We start from the raw sequence: 18744 nt of genomic DNA, 5'->3' as shown, positions 1-18744 counted from the left end.
TTGCGTAGCCATGAAAACCAATCCCCCATTTTACTGCACTGCCAGAGCAATGCAGCCAACTAAGACACTGTGAAAAGGCAAACTTATTGGGTATTACTTTTGTATGGTAATTCCAAGTATAATTCATAATATATCCAAGTTAGAGGGGATCCACAATGACAATCGAGTCCAACCATATTTATATGGTATGTCATATACAACTCTAGAAACACTGAAATTGTAATGTATCACTACTTAAAATTAATTTTGTTCATAAGACATGAACAAATCTTGCTTGAACTCCCAATGCTGACCAGCAGACAGGCATCTTGGATTTGTGTCCTTCTGAAGCAGCCACAAAGAGAAGCAAGTGTATAACAGTTATGGCTTTAACAGGTCACTGATTTTATTTTATGTTGATTGTCCTGGTTACAAAAAATAAGAGTAGAAATGGAAATATTCATCATCTGAATTGTGCAAAAAAATCTACATTAGAGCCTGGAAGAAAAGGAAGTCTTTAAACAGCATTTGTCAAACTCTCCCCTGCCCTTAAAACACCTAAGTTTTTGTTTGTTTGTTTTTATTTCATACATTTTAGACTCCTCAATGACTTCTTACTTTCTTAATTCTTTCTTTCTCAATTTAAACTCAATACTTTCTGGTGAAAACATCTGTAGAAAACTCCTTACAGCTCTACTTTATGCTGCATTAGAATGTTTTCAAGCTTTTCCTTCAAAGCACAAAGACTAGGTGTAAATTTTTAGGAGGCAGCTGTGGCTGCTGATTAGTTGCAGTATGGCAATATACAGGAGCTTGAATTTATGAGGCATTTTCCCCAAGTTCAGTTGTTAAAATTGAGTGAAGGAGAAAGCAACAAGCTGGAAAAGAACTGAAACTAGTACTTGTCCTACAACAGAGATTTAAATTCTCAAATACTGCAATGTACACAGCAAGTCACAACACTGTGATAAGACTTCATGATCAAACTATATATATCTACCTATATTCTTGGACCAGAATCTTGCAAATACATGTGCCTAATATCCTGACTCCAGGAAGTAAAACTAACCATGTGCCCAAATGTTTCAAGGCTAGGAACTTCACGTACTTCGTCACTTTGTACACAGTGTTTTGAGCAATGTCCCAAACCAAAAATTTCCCTTTTTAGGCCATCTCCAGTCAGATCTAGGAGCAAGTAAAAGTAAAATGGCTTTTCTTAGTATACACTTGAGTCTAATTACTACATCATAAGTGCTAAAATGTTGACTGGAACTACTGAATCTTCCAACATTACTAAAAGGAGGAGTTGCTAAGTGTGTACCCGACAGGTACTCTCATGAATACATCAGTGGCTTTGTGCCCAAAATGCTTTCACAGCTTTTAGGCATGACGATAAGAAAATAAATTGAAAAAGGCACAAAGTGGAACCAGGCTATGCTATCTTAGACAGAAATTATTATCACACCTTTTTTTTTTTTTTTTTTTAAACCTCCTCTCTTCACCAACTACTTCCCAAATATTTTTAAATGATTTCAATTTATTTTTTATTTACAGCCCTCAACTAATAATGCTGTAAATGGGAATAAGTATAAAAAAACTTATGGTCTTCAAAATCACAGGACCTTGTTTTCTTAGAGATTTGTCATAGCTAATCACATTAATCTCAAATAAATAAATAAATAAAATTAAAACCAGCATTTCTATATTTATTTCAATAACTATTTTCCAATTAATGAAAAACATCTGCAAAAATATTTTGGATTAGTGAGAGATTAATTCTTGATAATTATCATATTTATTTCTACTGACTGTGAAGAATTAGAGGCTCTGCTTACTTTGATGTTCTACCTATGGTATTAATTCATCCCTTTCTTCCACATTTGACAGTCTCTAAACTATTCTTTCATAAACCTTCATCTAAATTAATGTATTCAAACACAGTTATTTGCTGTTTGCCACATGTTTCACAAGTGTGTGATTTTATTTCAGGCTGAGGTCTTAAGTGGAGCACCCAGTCCAAGCAGCTAGTTCCAGATGGCAGACAGCTGTGAAAACACAGGGAGATCCAATCACCCAGTTGAATGGCAAACCCAGTGCCAATAGCTGGAGAGACCCCTGTGTGTCTAATCGTTTCAAACACTACAGGCAGAGAAAAGCTGGTAAATTACATTTAAAAAAAAAAAAAAAAAAAAAAAAAAAACCTGCACTTTTCTCATTAGGTGCTCCATTGAAGCTTTCTGCACAGGCTTATCCACACTCCCCTGACTCTACAGTAGCATATCAGTGGCAGGACAAGCTTTTCACTCAGCAGTTGGGCTTCAGCAGCAGCTTGCCCAGAGCTTTGTGGAAGCTGCTGTGCAATCACTTACCCTGCACAAAAGCAGGGAGTGGAGCAAGGCTTTGAGCTCTGCAAGGGGGAGCAGCTCCTCCACCAAAAGCTGCCAGGAGATAGTTAGCCCTGGCAGCTGAGACAGAGTCACTCTAGGGTACTTGCATGTGTCCTAGAAATTCATCCAGACACCAAAGTTCAGATTCATAGTTAAAAGCAAAAGCCATTTTCTTCACGTTGGAAGAGAAACATATCTCAGAGCTCCAGCCCTGGCTGACAAAACTTATCTCCTTCCCTGAAATCAGGCATTAGTCTTGCTCGCAGAGAAAAGCTACTGAACTAGCAGAGGAAAAATGGCTCTCAAAATTGAGGTTAAGGAGGTAGACCTAACAACCCAGCATTAGTCCTTTCTTTAACACATGCAATGATAAACTTATTGTATATAAACATGATAAGGTAGCTTGCCATGCAAGAGCTTCTTAAAATAGATTACACAGACATTAACCTTATGGGTATAATGTATTTTCATTGCTGTTACCCAATTCAAAAGGGACCCATCTTGGGTCTAGAAGCAACTATACTCATCCATGACACACTTCACACAAGCTGAAACAACTCTTCCCAACTCTGTACATCCATGGCCTTGGCCTGTGTCACACCTTAGTGTGGTGTGGCCACTGTCTACAAGTCAGGACAAAGTACAGCTGACCTACAGGATGCAAGTTTGCACATCCCCAATATAATGTTTCTACATTACCTGATGTGAAATGATAGTTGAAGTAACTAATAACAAACAAATGAAGCAGAAGAAAGACCTAAAGCATTGTCAGGCAGACATATTCCTGTGTGACCTTGGTAAGGAAATATAGTTCATCAGTCTTTGGACTACAACAAGTGTCTTCAGAGCCCAACACTCTACACAACAGATGACTCAATTGCACTTTTTGCTCTTTGCAAAAGGGTGTTTTTACTGACACAGTAACAAATATGGTCCTAAGGATTCCTGTAGGTAGTCTGGCTAACCAAATGACTCCACCATAATCACAGCTGATAGCTACATCTCAGCATACAATCTATCAGACCTCTTCAATTCCTTCTTCTTGTGAGATTGCCAGCTAATTAGTTGCATAATTAATTCTTCAAAAGCTTCAAGATGTTTTTCCATCTGGGCTTGCCTCTCACCATTTGTTCTGTCTCCTGTCTTACCACACATTAACCATGGCCAAATACAACTCTCCTTAGTTAGTCAATAAAATTTCTAGATGAAATGTGCTTTCTTGCTAATAACTCTTAATACAAATAATATCACCTATACACTATCCAGAAAAAAAAAAAAAAAAAAAAAAAAAGTCAAAAAGTTACTTTCTTAATTGATCAGCAATTTTGTTTTTTACTTTGGTTTGCTCTTCAGAGATCAAACCATGACTTCTCCAATTCCAGGCAGTACTAAGTTGGCACAGCACTAACTGTTTCGCAGTTCGACCACATACTGGGAAGAGCCAGAAGGTCCCAAACCACAGACAGCAGCTGTATTTCTCCTCATCCTGAGTTTATGTTGGAACATGCAGTGAGACAAAACACACAGCAATGGGGAAATGACAATAACTTGTTTTGGTATATAGGACACAGCTAAAGGAGTGCAATCTGCAAGCACAGATTAAATGGCTTTGATATAGTCAATTTAAACGGCAGTTAACAAGCGGTTATAACCTTCAGTCAAAGATCAGTACAGTGTGCACTCATACATAAATGTTATGAGGAGAAATTAGCTTAAAGCTAAATAGATCAATCAAAACTGTTTGGCAGTCTTCATACCACATGACCGTGGAGATATATATATATACACACACACATAAATATACACACACACGTGCACACACACAAAGAGTTTCCTGAACACACTGCCCCATACACAAAGTTGAAAACAAGCAAGTGATCTTAAATTAACAAATAAATAAGTGGTATCTTATATAAAATCATTCATTTAAAATGATTTTTTTAATGTAATTTTTACACACACCCACATAAATGTGGTTCAGTTCCTACAGTTGTTTTGCCTGCAATTATGGGAAATACATATCATTCAAATGCCTTTGATAAGTAAATAATATTTGAACTAGCTTGGGACAGGAAGAAATTGAAATCAAACTTGCATCCACACAGAATGCATTTGGTTGCAGTTTTTCAACACTTGTCAAGATAGAAAGTTTGATTTTCATTTAATTCCCTAACATATTTGTTATCACTTTTGGGTTCATAGATCTGAAAAATCAACTAAATAGCTCCACTTCAGAAACTTACAATACATTTTTACCGATTAAAAAATATACTGCAAAGCAGCTGCCACTGAATTATTGTTGTAGATAAAGACCTGGCTTGGCATCTCTACTGTTTAACATCCTCCAAAGTCCTGATACATGCATTTTTTTTTTCTAACAGAGACACTGGTTGTGTTATTTTTAGTCACAGTGTAATGTCTGTTCCCTTATTCAAGTCCAAACTGAACAAACTAATGTTTTCTTGCCATCTATGATTTCACTTACCCCTGGGACTTACAGACTTAAATTGAGATTGCCATTCTTATACCCACCATTATGGAACATGAGTACCCCTTTCTGCCCTTTTCCCTTGGCAAAATCTCATTTAGTTGAAACAGCTTTCGACTCAAGAACAAGGTGTATTTAAGATTATGTTCTGTGTGTTAATGCAACAATAGCATAACTGCTATTTTCATTTTTCCACTCACAAGAGAAAGTTCATTTTGGTAAGAAAATACTTTCCAAAATCATCCAGAAGAATTGGTCATATAGAAATTTATAGGAAGAGTTGTTTCTTATACCCAGTTAGAAGCTCCATGATGGCAATCCAAACTTTTTGGTCCATATCAAAGGTCCTCTACAGCCAAGAGCAATAGTGCAGTGAGCCACAGAAACACTTCAGGTCTCTATTTTGTAGCAGGAAAGGAGAGGCTTTTCCTGTTTTCTGTGATAATCTGGTGTTATGATGCCATTTAGCTTGTTTCTTCCTACAGTTTGAGACTTGAATAGTTCCAATCCTCAACATAACTTTACTGATTAAAGTGGTGGCACAGAGGTGATTAAAACCGCTCATGGGTTACTGGCATGGTAAGCATGATAGACACACCACCACTCTGCCTGAGACAATACTCTATACATGGGTATACTTGGTTTGAGCAACTTAGGTGTTGATTTACCTTTCCATACATGTGAAATTGGGTTCCAGTGTATACAAAATTATATTTTTTAAAAATAAAAATTAAAAAAAAAAAAAAAAGATTTCCAGTCATATTTTGCACATGTTGGAAAAGTACCAAGGTAAAATGTTAGTAGCTACCATTCTTATCCATGGTATTAAACTGTGTAAGAAGCTCAATGGAAATTAATTCAAACACACTTACACACATTTATTTGAGAAGTAAATAAAATTCAAAGTAGGACTGTTACCCAAAACAGAACCAAAGAGAATTACCATATTTTGGATAATATAAAAAAAGGAAATTGGCTTATAAAGCTTTTGTAAGTGTGAATTTTAGATGGTTAGACTATTCACTAGTGACTTAGTTACTGTTATACAGACTTTTTGCCATATCCTTTCCACAACTTACAAATTTCCATCCAGATCACATATATTACTGGACAATTTCAGGGAAATTTTTATGGAAATGTATTGCAAAACATCTTTATGTTATATCTCTTTTCCCTACATTTTAGCCTATTTAGATTGTGAGCTCCCATGAATAGGGATTGCAGGCTATAATGTCTGATTATATCTGTACATTTTGCAGTACAGATGCTTTGAACATTTCCAGTAGTGCAGAATAGCTCTGATCTCCCCTCTGAAGATTTTATTTTTTTGCAGGACAATCTATACCAATAAAATTTTCCAAGCAGTTCAGCTCTGACTTGCTTCAACTCTTACTCCACTGTTCCATGTGCACTATGAACCATTAAATTATACAGATACAAGGCACAGGAGGTACAATCAGCTAAGAAAAGTGTAGCAGTAGGTAAAAATCTACCCTCATATGATTTGTTTCAAAATCATCAGATGCATTGCAAATGAGGCAGAAAACAAATAATAGTTAATAGCAAAATGATTATAATTGTAAGCAATAATAACTATATTCTGTCTTAAAGGTACCAATTTTCTAAGATTATGATTGACCTAGGCAGGAATTTTCTCAGGGGAAGCTTTCAAACCTTTTGATTTTGTTGTAATCAAGGCAGAGAGGCAGTGGCTGTTGATCAGTATGGAACATGAAGACCTCAAAACATGTGCAACCCAATGTCGTATGCAATCTTTTTTTTTCTTTTTTTTTTTTTTTCTTTTTTTTGTCACTTGCAATATGTTGTTTTATTTTTGTAATCATCAAGCTGCATGGCAGAAAACTGAACACTGAAGCAGAACTTTTCTGCTGTCTAGATTAATGCCACTGCATTACAGTAGTATGTTAGCACAATCATTTCTGAACAACTGCAAACAATCTACAAGGCTATTATATTTAATTGTTATAAACTATCTAAATAAATCTACTATAAACAATAGCAAGGATGCACTCATAATATAGCTACAAGATTAGTTACTACTGTCATGGAATGAACCAGGGCTTGAATTCAGAGGACATTAGTAACTCCATGATAATTCTGATGTTTATGTCCTTGTTTTCCAATAAAAATGAGAAAGCATTGCCCTGTTTTGTTTTGAGACATGTTAACTATATTGCCTTTCCAATGATACTGGAGCATGATGTCCACTAAATTCACACCCTGACTAATCCCATGATAATTTATTCATGAGTGCAAACACTGTGCTCTAAATTACATAAATAATTTCACATACAATATCTAACCTAGGACCTACACCAAAAAAAACTATTTTAAAAATATTTTTGACTGCACAGAACATTACAGTAACAACGCCTTGCCCCAAACTGATGGTCTGCTTCCTCCCCATGGAGCTGTCTTGAGAACTATGCTGACTGCAAATGTGTTTGAGAGATTGGTCTGCTTAGCCCTTTGGTCTTTGTCTGTGTAATTAATGAATATAACAGACTTATTTATAAACCATGCATGCTCAGGAACTCACACTCCTTGTTGCTAATATTTACTGAGAACTTCTGAGTAATAAACCAACATGGAGGAGCATGGACAGAGATGTCACTGGGTTGCTCCTGAGGACTTACAATAAAATCATAATCTGTCATTACCTTTTTTTTTTTTTTTTTTAATATGATCTCTGTTATCTCTGTTATTTTGACTCATATCTTTAAGTCTTCAGTTATGCCTTTACTGATCAATCCATAACAGAATCAGAAATGAAAAAATTTTACCTAGTTACTCCAAAACAAAAAGAACAGTACTGGGAGAAGTATTAACATAGCTGTCTAGACTTCATGCCAGAGGAAGAATGTTCTCTATTTTATTTGACAAAACATATGAATAAACAACCTAAAACCAAGGACCAAAGTCAAAAAAGACAGAATTGAAAATGCTGTGCAATTAAGTGTGGCAGGGTGATTGTATTTGCATTTTCTACTATTCTTGTGGTGGTAAGCAATCCCTGTGAACTTTGTACATTATTCAAAAGCTGAAGCAGACCAAGACACCTCTGAGCATCTTGTACATGAGAAATCCAGGCAGGGTCTAACACAAAACTTTGTCATTTCAGCTACTACGGCTGACCCAGACTATCTTGTGTGGTAATGTGCTATGCAAACTGTTCAAGTTGCCACGTTTCTCTAGGAGGGGCCAATATATATCTACGTCTACCTGTGCGGGACATCTACTTGCAGACTCCAGACCCAATTACTACTTCCCACAGGCAGGGCATTCAATGCAAGAAAGCCATTTTTTCCTAGAAAAAAATAAACTACCAATAACAAAACAAACAACAAAAACCTATTATCTCACAAGACAAATAGAGATGAGAAAATTCTGACTAATTCTTATAACATCATTTCTGTTTGGGACATTCCATAGTCTGTGAAGCAACATAAAATAAATAAATGTTGCTTTCTTTCCACACAACACTTTTCTATTTCTATGGGTTGGTGGCAATGGTAAGTTAGCTCCTCACAGCTAACTTACCAATATAGATTTAACAGGGAGTCTTGATATCATCAACCATGAATTATAAAATTACTACAACAACAACAAAAGTCCTTATTTTCAAAAAGGACTAAAAGGGCTGTCAAAAGGACATCACCCACACACAATGGGTAAAATCCTGGTTGACTGACATAAAAAAGGACTGATCTGAACAGAACCAAGATGTCATATTTTGACCACTGGAAAAACATATCTAGCTTTCAAAGAAAAACATCATAGGGCAAAAGTGAGACTTAACCCTTCCAAAGAGGGAAGTCAATGTCACTCTGACTGAGAAAAATGTGTCTATATTTTTGCAGGACACAACATGCCAAATGATAAAATAAATGTCACGATAAAACAAGTAGAAAAAGAACATATACATACAAGAGTCTGAGGAACCGCAACATGCAGCAAGAGTCCAGCAAATTTTGCTGCTAAGTTGCTTTTACCCATTTAGCTGAACTCTGAAGAGACTGGTACCATCACAGAGACTCAGAAGTCTTTTGCAAGTCTTCTGCAAAAATTTTACAAAAGGTAAATTAGATTCACATTCACTGTCATCTAAAAACAATCTCTGGCTTAGAACTTGAACCCCAAATGTATTAGACATGTCAGTTCTTCAAACTCTTGTGTTCTGAGATTTTGGCATTTCACCATAGTCAAGCTTTCTTTTCTTTTTCCCTTTGTGGTAAGGAGGTAATAGAGAATATGATATTTATTATTTATTTTTAATCTCACAGATAAAACCAACATTTGTATTATATTACTAAAAGATACTCACCTGCTGTAACATTTAGGTCATTTAAAACTAGAAATTAAAGTGCAACACTTTAAAATGATATTCCTAGATGAATACATGCAAATTTTCTAGCGTTTTGTTGTATATATATATATATATATATTTTTTTTTTTTTAATTTTTTTTTTTTTTTGATAGTACATACGAAAATATGAAGTGACTAAAGGATTATAACAGATGATCCATGGATATATGTTTGTCTGCAATGCTTTTGGGCACGATTTCAGAGTTATGTGAAAATACAGTCCATAATCCATCCTGGTACCTAATCTTTCCCAATTCTGATTTAGCAAAAGGTTCAGATTTTGATCTCTCTTCTTACTGACTGTATATTTAGTTTTCATAGTTTCTAAAAAATTTTAGACTTCTGTTTCTGCATTATCAAAAGCTATGCAATTTTCACACAAGAAGCACAGCAGTCTTATTTAATGAGCCATTGGACTTGCAGTTAATATTAGCTAACGGATGAAAGTGTGAATATTCGGTTATGCTTTGTTACACATACACATGTTGAACAACATGATAGTCTAGATGAGAGGGGCGTATTTGTACTTTCATTGCTCCCTGTAGGCTGCTACAAAGAAAAATCCTGGTGATTGCCCTTATCAAACATTTACACCTAAGCTTATCTGTATGCATGTTTGTGTGACTGTGTGTAAATATATATATACAAATATCTATGTGAAAAATTAATTTGCTTTCTAGCAAGATGCATCTTTCAGATGCAGTCAAGCAGCTATTCTCACACAGGGCTAGAAATACCTAACCTTTAATACTTAAAATTTTAAAGATAACTTTAATACCAGGACACATTCATTGCATATCACTAAGCAATTAAATGATGAAATAACTTCTATGCTCAACTTAGCCTTGCTTCAACTTGTTCATATAGATGAACTTGTTCATGCTATATAGAGCTCACAAAACCTTTACTGAATACACTCAACCTTGATATACAAAAAGGTATTCATCCCTGTTTTCCAAAACTGCTTGCATTGTGTATTTCCCTTTTGTAAGATGCAGAAAAATCCTTTCATATTGAGTATCACTTTTGAAAACAGATGTTGTAAATGTGCATTTAATGCTTATCCTCTCCTTCAACTTTGTCTAATTATTAGTTTCTAGGAGCCCACTTCACTTAGAAATAGACAAAGTTGAAGGAGAGGATAGGCATTAAATAAGTGAAGTGGGCACCTAGAAATTACAAATTGAAAATGGAAATTTGTTCCATATAATAACTTCGGAGAAAATAATCATTCTTTTTACTATTATCATTATTTGAAGAATAGTTTGAATTAAATAATTTAGATGGAAATGCAAAGAAACAATTATATTTTACAATGGTGGTTTGAGAATTTCAAGAGGAAATACAATGTGTAGTAGCGAATTCTGAAGAATATAGTTTCACTCAAGAGTATCAGGTAACTAATTCTTATGTGAAGAGAAATATTGTATTGCTTCTGCTCACCAGTGACCTTGATAAATAAAAACAGTTCTGGTATAAAAACATGAAGCAGCACACAGCTTTTGTTAGTATGCTAGTAAGCGAGTTTCCCATCATTTCATAACAGGATCTGAACACTTATATCAATTTCATCTTTGAACAACATCAAAAAAAAGAATGCTCAGTCTTGCAAAATAATACACAATCTAATTTTAACTGCTGGTAAAAAAACAAACAAACAAACAAACAAAAAAAACTGCTATTCAAACAGTCCTTTTGCATAAATATTTTCACCATTCTTTTCAGATCTTGTCATTAGACACTGTAAGTTTCCCAGCTGAAATCTAGAAATGTGGATAGAAACATTTGGAAACGTGTGACCGTGTGTAAATAAATATACAAATATCTATATGAAAAAGTAGTTAGCCTTCAGAAAGATGTGACTTAAGTGACTTCAGCATTTGCTAGAATTATGGTCAAATTCCTTAAAGACTCTACTACATGGGCAATGCTCAGACATACATATTCCCTTTCTTCATAGACACAGAGTATTCCCAAATCTTCAAAGAATAGATTTTTTGTAAGGAACTTGTCATACATTTTAAATAAATCATACCTGAGGTTAACGTAACACTAAAGTGTTCTTGCTTATTTCTGGTATTCAAAATAAATTCAAGCAGACATTTTTGTCGCAGTTTTACAGCCATTTGCCTCATTAGTAACATGATCAAAAGGAAAGATGAAATAAAGCCTTGACATTTACATATATGGTTTTAAGTTACTTGTCTTAAAATACAGCAAGTCCAAAGAGGAAAAGACCTTGAAAATAAAATCAGCAGATTAAATATATCTATTTAGGACTTAATTCATTAGTATTAGTTAAGTTTTTACTTGGCTCATGAACCCTTAGATCTTTTCTTCTTCATTTGCAAACAGAAGTGTTTTTGCCAGGAGGGGGTGCCAAGGACCCACAGTATTAATTATGCAAAAATAAAACTAATGATAAATGTCTCTTTCAAATTTTTATAGTAGTTGTAATTTTAACCTTGATTGAGCAAATATCAAATGAAGTTTTCAGCAACTAATGGATCTTAAAGCATCTGCTGAGCAAGGCACATGTCTAGCACAGTCGCATTAATTTCTCTAATTTACTAAAATTAGTCTTGTGCTTATCTAGGTACACAGCAAATAATGTAACTTCAAAGCAACTTTTTTTTTTTATGCACTACTATTACCTAAAACAGTATTTAAAAACCACAGACCAAAAAAAAAAAAATAAATTTTGAAGAGACAGCAACTGTAAGGAAATGTTATGGTAATAGAGACTATTCAACAGAGACCGAACATTCTTGTGGGGCAAGAAGTGTGCATGAGGTGAGAAGGCGTAATGGGCCTCCATACAACAGCTAGGGCAACAGTGATTGAGAACAAAGCAGAGGGTTCTTGAACTAGTACATTTATATATGATGACAAAAGCAGCTTTTGCTCTGTTTTGTTGCTGAGTTTCTATTTATTTGCTTGTTATTTTTGTTTGTTTGTTTGTTTTTTGTTTTTTAAAAGCTTTGGCTTCTGTGTCATGTTGGTTGTGATACCCTGTTCCTTTTTTTTTGTTTTGTTTTTGAACAAAAGGGCAATTTTATTTTTTTATAATATTTAAAATATTTTCTAAAAATTTATGAGAGCAACCTGAATCATCCACAATTCAGCTGCAGTCAACAAATTCTTCATTATGTATACAGGATAATAGGCAATTCTACATAACGATGACCTAAGCTGCATTAAAGCATAATAAAAGCTCATCATCAGTCCTACCACTTAATAATGCTGTTTGTTTTTTTCTTGATATCATCAAATTCTGACAAAGAAAACTATCAAGTTTCTAAAAAATGTTTTTTTTTTAAAAAAGTATTCTAGATAGTTAAAGCATTTTCTTTATTTCTGCTATGTTAAAATATGGGTTTATTTATGCATAAACATTCAGCAATAAATCAATTGATCATAATTTATGCCGATCCATGCAAATATATAACTCCAGTTCCCTTTACAACCACTTAATATATCACAATAATAAGTTCAATGCAATAAAAACCATGAAAAAGCTATGCAAAACTTTTAAGAAAAAGCTATGTCAAACCTAACAACTTCTAACCACACTTCACTAAGAGATACTTTAATTCAAAAACTATCCATATTGCAAGAAATGTTGTAAAGATACACTTCATCTTTCATAGAAAACTCTTCATACAGTGGTGGGCAGTTTTTATATTCAGGCTTCTACTGTGATATGTCTCCATGGATAGATACACACAGGAAAAGCTGCTCCTGCTGTTCAGTGTCTCTGCTACAACGTCAGGTACAAGCCAGGTCCAGCATGGAAACATGAAAACCTTTGCTACAAACTACTGGGGAAGGTAAGACCAAAAGGGTGAGAACAATGAATGAGAGCTGGGCATTTAGACACCAGAGGTCCTTTAAAACCAACACCACCATTCTTCTACTTGGTGAGGCCTTCCTACCACGTCTGGGATATCTCTTTCTCAGACACATGCAATGATGTTAAGCAAACAACAGGCAGATAAATGTTGGTGAAACCAGTTAAGTATCTATTTATGCTGGTTCATTTTCCCTGGAAATACTTAATATTGAGGTAATGGATTCTGTAAAGGTGACGTTAAAAGGTGATCAACTGATCTCTCAAAATTTTTATCAAACTTCAGACTGAGCAAATATGACAAATACATAAACAGTTTCCTAAGATACCAAGACACACACAAATGGTATTTAAGATCTGGCACAGATCTAACATAGTTAAAAGATTTCATTTTAAAAAGTGTGACCTTGGAAACAGTCTTCAAAAATAACAGCTATGTGACATTAAAATACATTAACTCATTAACTAAAAGTTTGTTCTCCCAAATGGCAAACATTTTCAATTTTACCACCAAAATGTCATGACTCAAACAGCAGATGTTTCTCTGAGCTTTTCTCTTAATCTTTATAGAATCCTCTACTCTAGGTAAATAGCAAGAAACTGAAATAACTCACAGCCACTCTGGTAACTTCAAAACAGTGGTATGACAACCCAGACATCTGATATCTGATACAAACCTAATTGCTGTTCTTCACCAGTCACCTGTGGCTTTCAGTCCCATTAGAAAACCCTAGAAATTATTCATATGAGTAGACAATTTAGAGTGCTGTTTGATTTTCACATGGTTGTAATGTATTACTGTATACTTGATGTCAATGCCATCATATTTGTCCTCTGTACAATAAGCACTTCCTGGTTTCATATGAATTTTCCTGCTCAAACACTGCGTATATGATCTATTTGAATCTGTTGCCAATTCCCCCACATTTGAGGAATTCAGATTAGGATTTCTGCACAGACTATATTGTAACTTAAGTCTGCAGAACTAAAGATTGAAAACAAATTAAACTATAGCCAATTTACTGAAAATGGTTGATTCAAGTCCACGTGTTATCCTACACCATTTAAATTTAATCATAGATCATCCAAGCACTCATAGTGTTGGTCAATGTCTTTGACCCAGTCAGACATACCTGTGCCTTTTGTTTCACATCTCATGTGAGAAGTTTGCTGACCAGTCATGGCTATAGTACTGCTATTGTCTTCTGCACAGCACCCGGAATGACAATATTCCTCTTCATTTTTGAGGTCTACCTATACTTAGTGTCTGCAGTGGCCAAAGGGTATGTGTCATAAACCCCTCTGGATGAAATTTTGGTATATATATACACTTTATTTGCTCTGTTCTTTAGTTGTAATGAATGGCTCTTGGAGAGTACTCAAGTTAATACACTAATAATTGTTCTGTTTTTTAATTCCACTGCTTGTTTTATTTATTATGAATTACTACTATTTCCATCATTACATGAGAAAGACACATAATTATTGTTTAGAGAGGGGTTTGGTAAACCAATTGTCATATATTGGTGAATATGGATCTGTAAGACTGTATCTTTCCTTCAACTCAGATACATGCTACTGATAGCTGCTGCTGCTGGATTACCAGGCTTTACATCTTTCCCTTTGAAACTTCCTTCTCACCCAGTTTGACTGCCAACTGGTTCCTATACCACCTTTATTAAAAACTCACTGGTAAATTGTTTGTTCCAATAACAAATTTTATAACTGAGAACAAATACGGTGAAGTGACCTCAGTCACACGTGCCCCTGCCTAATCTTTCCTGATGGAATGATCTCTGCTGTTCTGTTTCTGCTAAAGAGGCAGCTGTTCCTTTGGACAGGAGCAACAACCATTATTCACAACAGTGTTCATTCATCCTCCTTCTATTCTTTTGGCTTCCTGCTGAAGTGGGAGGGTAATTTGGTGATGTATTTCTGCTGCTTTAGAAACTTCCTTTTACAATATAAATAGCTTCAAAATAGCATTCTTTTCATGAGAGATTCTTATGAAAGTGACCGTAAGTATGCTGTCATTGCAGGTTTCCATCTCTGTGGCGAAACTTGGTATCATTCAGATTGCACAGATTTTGTGTTTTAATCAAAGTTACTATTTCCTAATTCTGCAAACCATATGGCACCATAAAGCCCACAGTGGAGAAGATATTTTTAAAGCATGACATTAACTTTACTAGGGACATTAAAAAGATGAGTAATATTATATTCACTGAAGTATAAATTATACTAACATTTTTAAATTTGAGACTAACTACTTTATTTTTTTTTTTCAGTTCTGAGACTTAATAGGATGCAACTTCTGCCTGTATCTGAAATTATTCATACCTATTTCCAGAATGGCAATCTAGGTAAAGCTAGATTATTAGATTAAAACTAGGCAATTCTAGATACAGCATTATTCTGATTTATTATTTTTCTGAAGCTTTTGGTAGTTAAGTCTGTCCCTGACCTTAAAATACATTTCAGGAAAAAAGAAAAAAAAATAATAAAAAAAAAAAGATCTTTTCTCATATTTTCTCAGTAATCACTGAATGTACTTTAGATTAGAGGAACAATACAGGAATAGTTTTATGAACAGCAATTTAATTTAATATATATATATATATTTAATTCTGGTTTATTTATTTATTTTTTTAAAATTTTGCAAATGCATCACCTTTCTGTTACAACCTACACAGGTTGCTGCATTCCATAATACCACCTAATAACTAAGTTACATATTTGTTCCCATCAGTTCTGTCTCCATGCACTCATTACTGATAAATTAATGTTGGCAATTATTAAAACATATCAAGCATATTCCAACTACTTCTGCCTTCCTGCCTCCACTTGCTTGATAGAATACTTTCTAACCAGAAGCACTTTTTATGTTCTCAGCATCTTGATGAATGATATAGGCAAGGGGATATATTCTCTAGACACTGAACTTACAACCTCTCTGCATAAACAAGTCACACATTCAAAGAGTCTCCAGGATCGTGCCTGTGAGCATTAATGAGCTTATTAGAAAATTGCATCAAGGATATGTGATTCCTTATTCAGAGAGCTGGTGCTTTTATAAGTCTTTCTCTTGCATTCATCTACCAGCACAGGTCAGTTTTAAATCAATGCTGTTCCTAGAACCACTATTTTTTTTTTCTTCTCATATTGAGTTTGGTCATAAAATGTGATTCATGTTCATAAAACATGGTCAAACTTTTGACAGAAAACAACATATGAAACACAGCATTGTTGGTTTTATTATTATGAATTCAATGCAGCACAAATGACCTTGGCAGTAATTTTCATACTGAAAAGAAAACACTTTTGATTGAATTCATTGCATCCACTTTTGGATGCTAAGCTTCTTGCTATTGTCCACAGTTTTCATTGATCATGCACTTGAAAACCTCTTTGTCTTCAACTTTTCTTCTCTCTTAGGTGAGAGAAGAACATCTTAAAGATGGCTATTCCAAAAATTATTTGAGTCTATATTTGGATGAAGATGTGACTCTTTCAATAAACATACAATTAAAGACTGTTTATTAGGGGAAAAACAAGTAAAGAAACAAACAACAACAACAAAAACATAAAACAGCAACAACAACAAACAGACAACCATGCTTACATGACTTTTATAAAAATAGAAGCATCCCCTAAAATCTGCAGCAGGACCATACCAGCATCCAGCAGAAATACATAACAAAACTTACCTTTGCAGAATCCTAGAAGAGTTTGGGTTGGAAGAGACCTTAAAGATCACCTAATTCCAACTTCCCTGCAATAGGTAGGGACACCTTCCACTCAACAACATTGCTTGTACTTTAAGGCTTCTAATTTTTATTTTTACTTCAGCCTGTCTGGAGCAAATACATTATTGAACTACTTTCACTGTAGCATTTTTTATGACTGTGCTTACCAATTGCTGTCCTTGGATGCCCCATGCTGCATACTGTAGTACTGAATCCTCTACTTCTGGAGGGTTTAGCTCCAAAACTTCCCTTGAAAAAAAAAAAAAAAAAACATTTTTACTTGAATACTCGGGCATCACCTTATTTATAGAACTACTGACAATGACATTATATTGAAAATGCAAAGTGACCTACCTTGTGTGTATGTTGTAAATCACGTATGAAGCTGTAAAAGAATAATGAAAAACCTGTGACAAAAAAAAAATAAAAAAGAAAGAAAAAGAAAGCATAAGAATAACAAATACAAATACTGGATCGACAGACTATTGTTATGATCCCAGGAAGCCCAGGATTCTCTGGTTGTGAGAGATCTTATGCTGTTGTATTAATTTGTTATTTTGTTGAAGTCAAGTGACTGTCATTTAAGTGCAAAATATCAGGGCCTGATGTATGCGGAGCCAGAAGATTGATGCTGAGGAACAGAATTGTACAGCTGAAAATGTGATAAACCATTGAGACAAAGGGCCAAAATCTTCTAGATCAAAGTAAATTATTACATGTCTACTCCTCAATCAAACATTACTTTGTTATATATATCATCAGTAATAGACATTTTGCTGCCTTCTGGACTTGGGTGATCAGTTTTAACCAAGCTCACTTCTTCAGCAGTCTCACAGTATGAAAATAGCATAACTCTGTGGTATCACAGAGTTATATATATATATATATATATATATATATATATATTAGGTATAACTTAATTATGATTAACTGAAATTACTTCATGTTCAAAAATATAATTGCAATTAGATATCACTGTACTAAGAGAAATTCTTCCTTTTAATGTAAACTCTTTTCAGAAAGAAACAAAGCAGCATCTACCAGACTTTCTGTAGCTTCACATCTAGAGTTACTATATCTCTACTTGGCATATGATTTTTTTTTTATTTTTTTTTTTCCCCTCTGGACAGTGTCATGCTAATTCCAGTTAGATGAATACAGATACATTAGCCAAGCTGAAACCCTGATATGGAGTATTTGTTGGGAACTCTTTAGTTTATATTATCTGTACCAGGAATCTTTTAGCATCTTCTCCAGAGAGAAGAGACAAAAGAGGATCACACATGAATAGAGTTATTGGAATTTGCAGTTAACACATGTGAGGGGTTTCAGCGGTAGTTATTTTGACTGAAAGTTTTTCAGTAACAGAGTCATCTGAAAGATCCCTCCAGCAATTTCATTTCCATTATTAGTTCCCTGTCAACATACAGACAGAATTTTGCTGGCTGACGTTACAAGAAGTCCACAAAGGCCTGTAAGATTTGGAACTGTACTTTATGTGTTTTTTGTTAACTGACCTTTCTATAAAATTTCTGGTTTAGACAAGAATCTGTTCCCTTTTCCAAGTCTATGATGATTAACATCAACAGCATTTCTTCAATGAGAAGAAACATTTATTAATAATTATACCCCAAAGTAGATTTTTTAGTTATTATTACAGCTTATGATAAATATTTTGATCACACAAGTTATCAACTTCTTCCAAGAACTTCTAAGTGTGACAAAAATAGAGCCAAATTGGAATGTATGACTACTGTAGAAAACAGAAGGACACTGTGAAAAGTATTCTGAGAACTTTGATTTATGCTTATTTTCTCTTAGTAGCTACCAGAAACATATCCACTATCACATCTGTTTCTGTATATACTTATGTATTTCCTTATATGTATAGTAGACTGCTTGTTTAC

At 34.4% G+C, this 18744-nt stretch overlaps 1 protein-coding gene across 2 annotated transcripts in view; it reads right to left on the bottom strand.

Annotated features, from left to right (window-relative positions):
• Positions 1–18744, bottom strand: part of DPP10 (dipeptidyl peptidase like 10) — a 487552-nt gene that overhangs the window by 51752 nt on the left and 417056 nt on the right. For both annotated transcript variants that reach the window (XM_032189693.1, XM_032189692.1), the window contains exons 6-7: positions 17192–17244; positions 17005–17086 (exon numbers count right to left, since the gene is read on the bottom strand). In XM_032189693.1, the coding sequence (XP_032045584.1) occupies positions 17005–17086; positions 17192–17244 (135 nt within the window). The remainder of the gene's footprint in view (positions 1–17004; positions 17087–17191; positions 17245–18744) is intronic.

This window comes from Aythya fuligula, chromosome 6 (genome assembly GCF_009819795.1).
Source record: "Aythya fuligula isolate bAytFul2 chromosome 6, bAytFul2.pri, whole genome shotgun sequence".
Classification (NCBI taxonomy): Eukaryota; Metazoa; Chordata; class Aves; order Anseriformes; family Anatidae; genus Aythya; species Aythya fuligula.
Note: the sequence above shows the minus strand (reverse complement) of the source record. Positions and strands in the feature narration are given on the sequence as shown.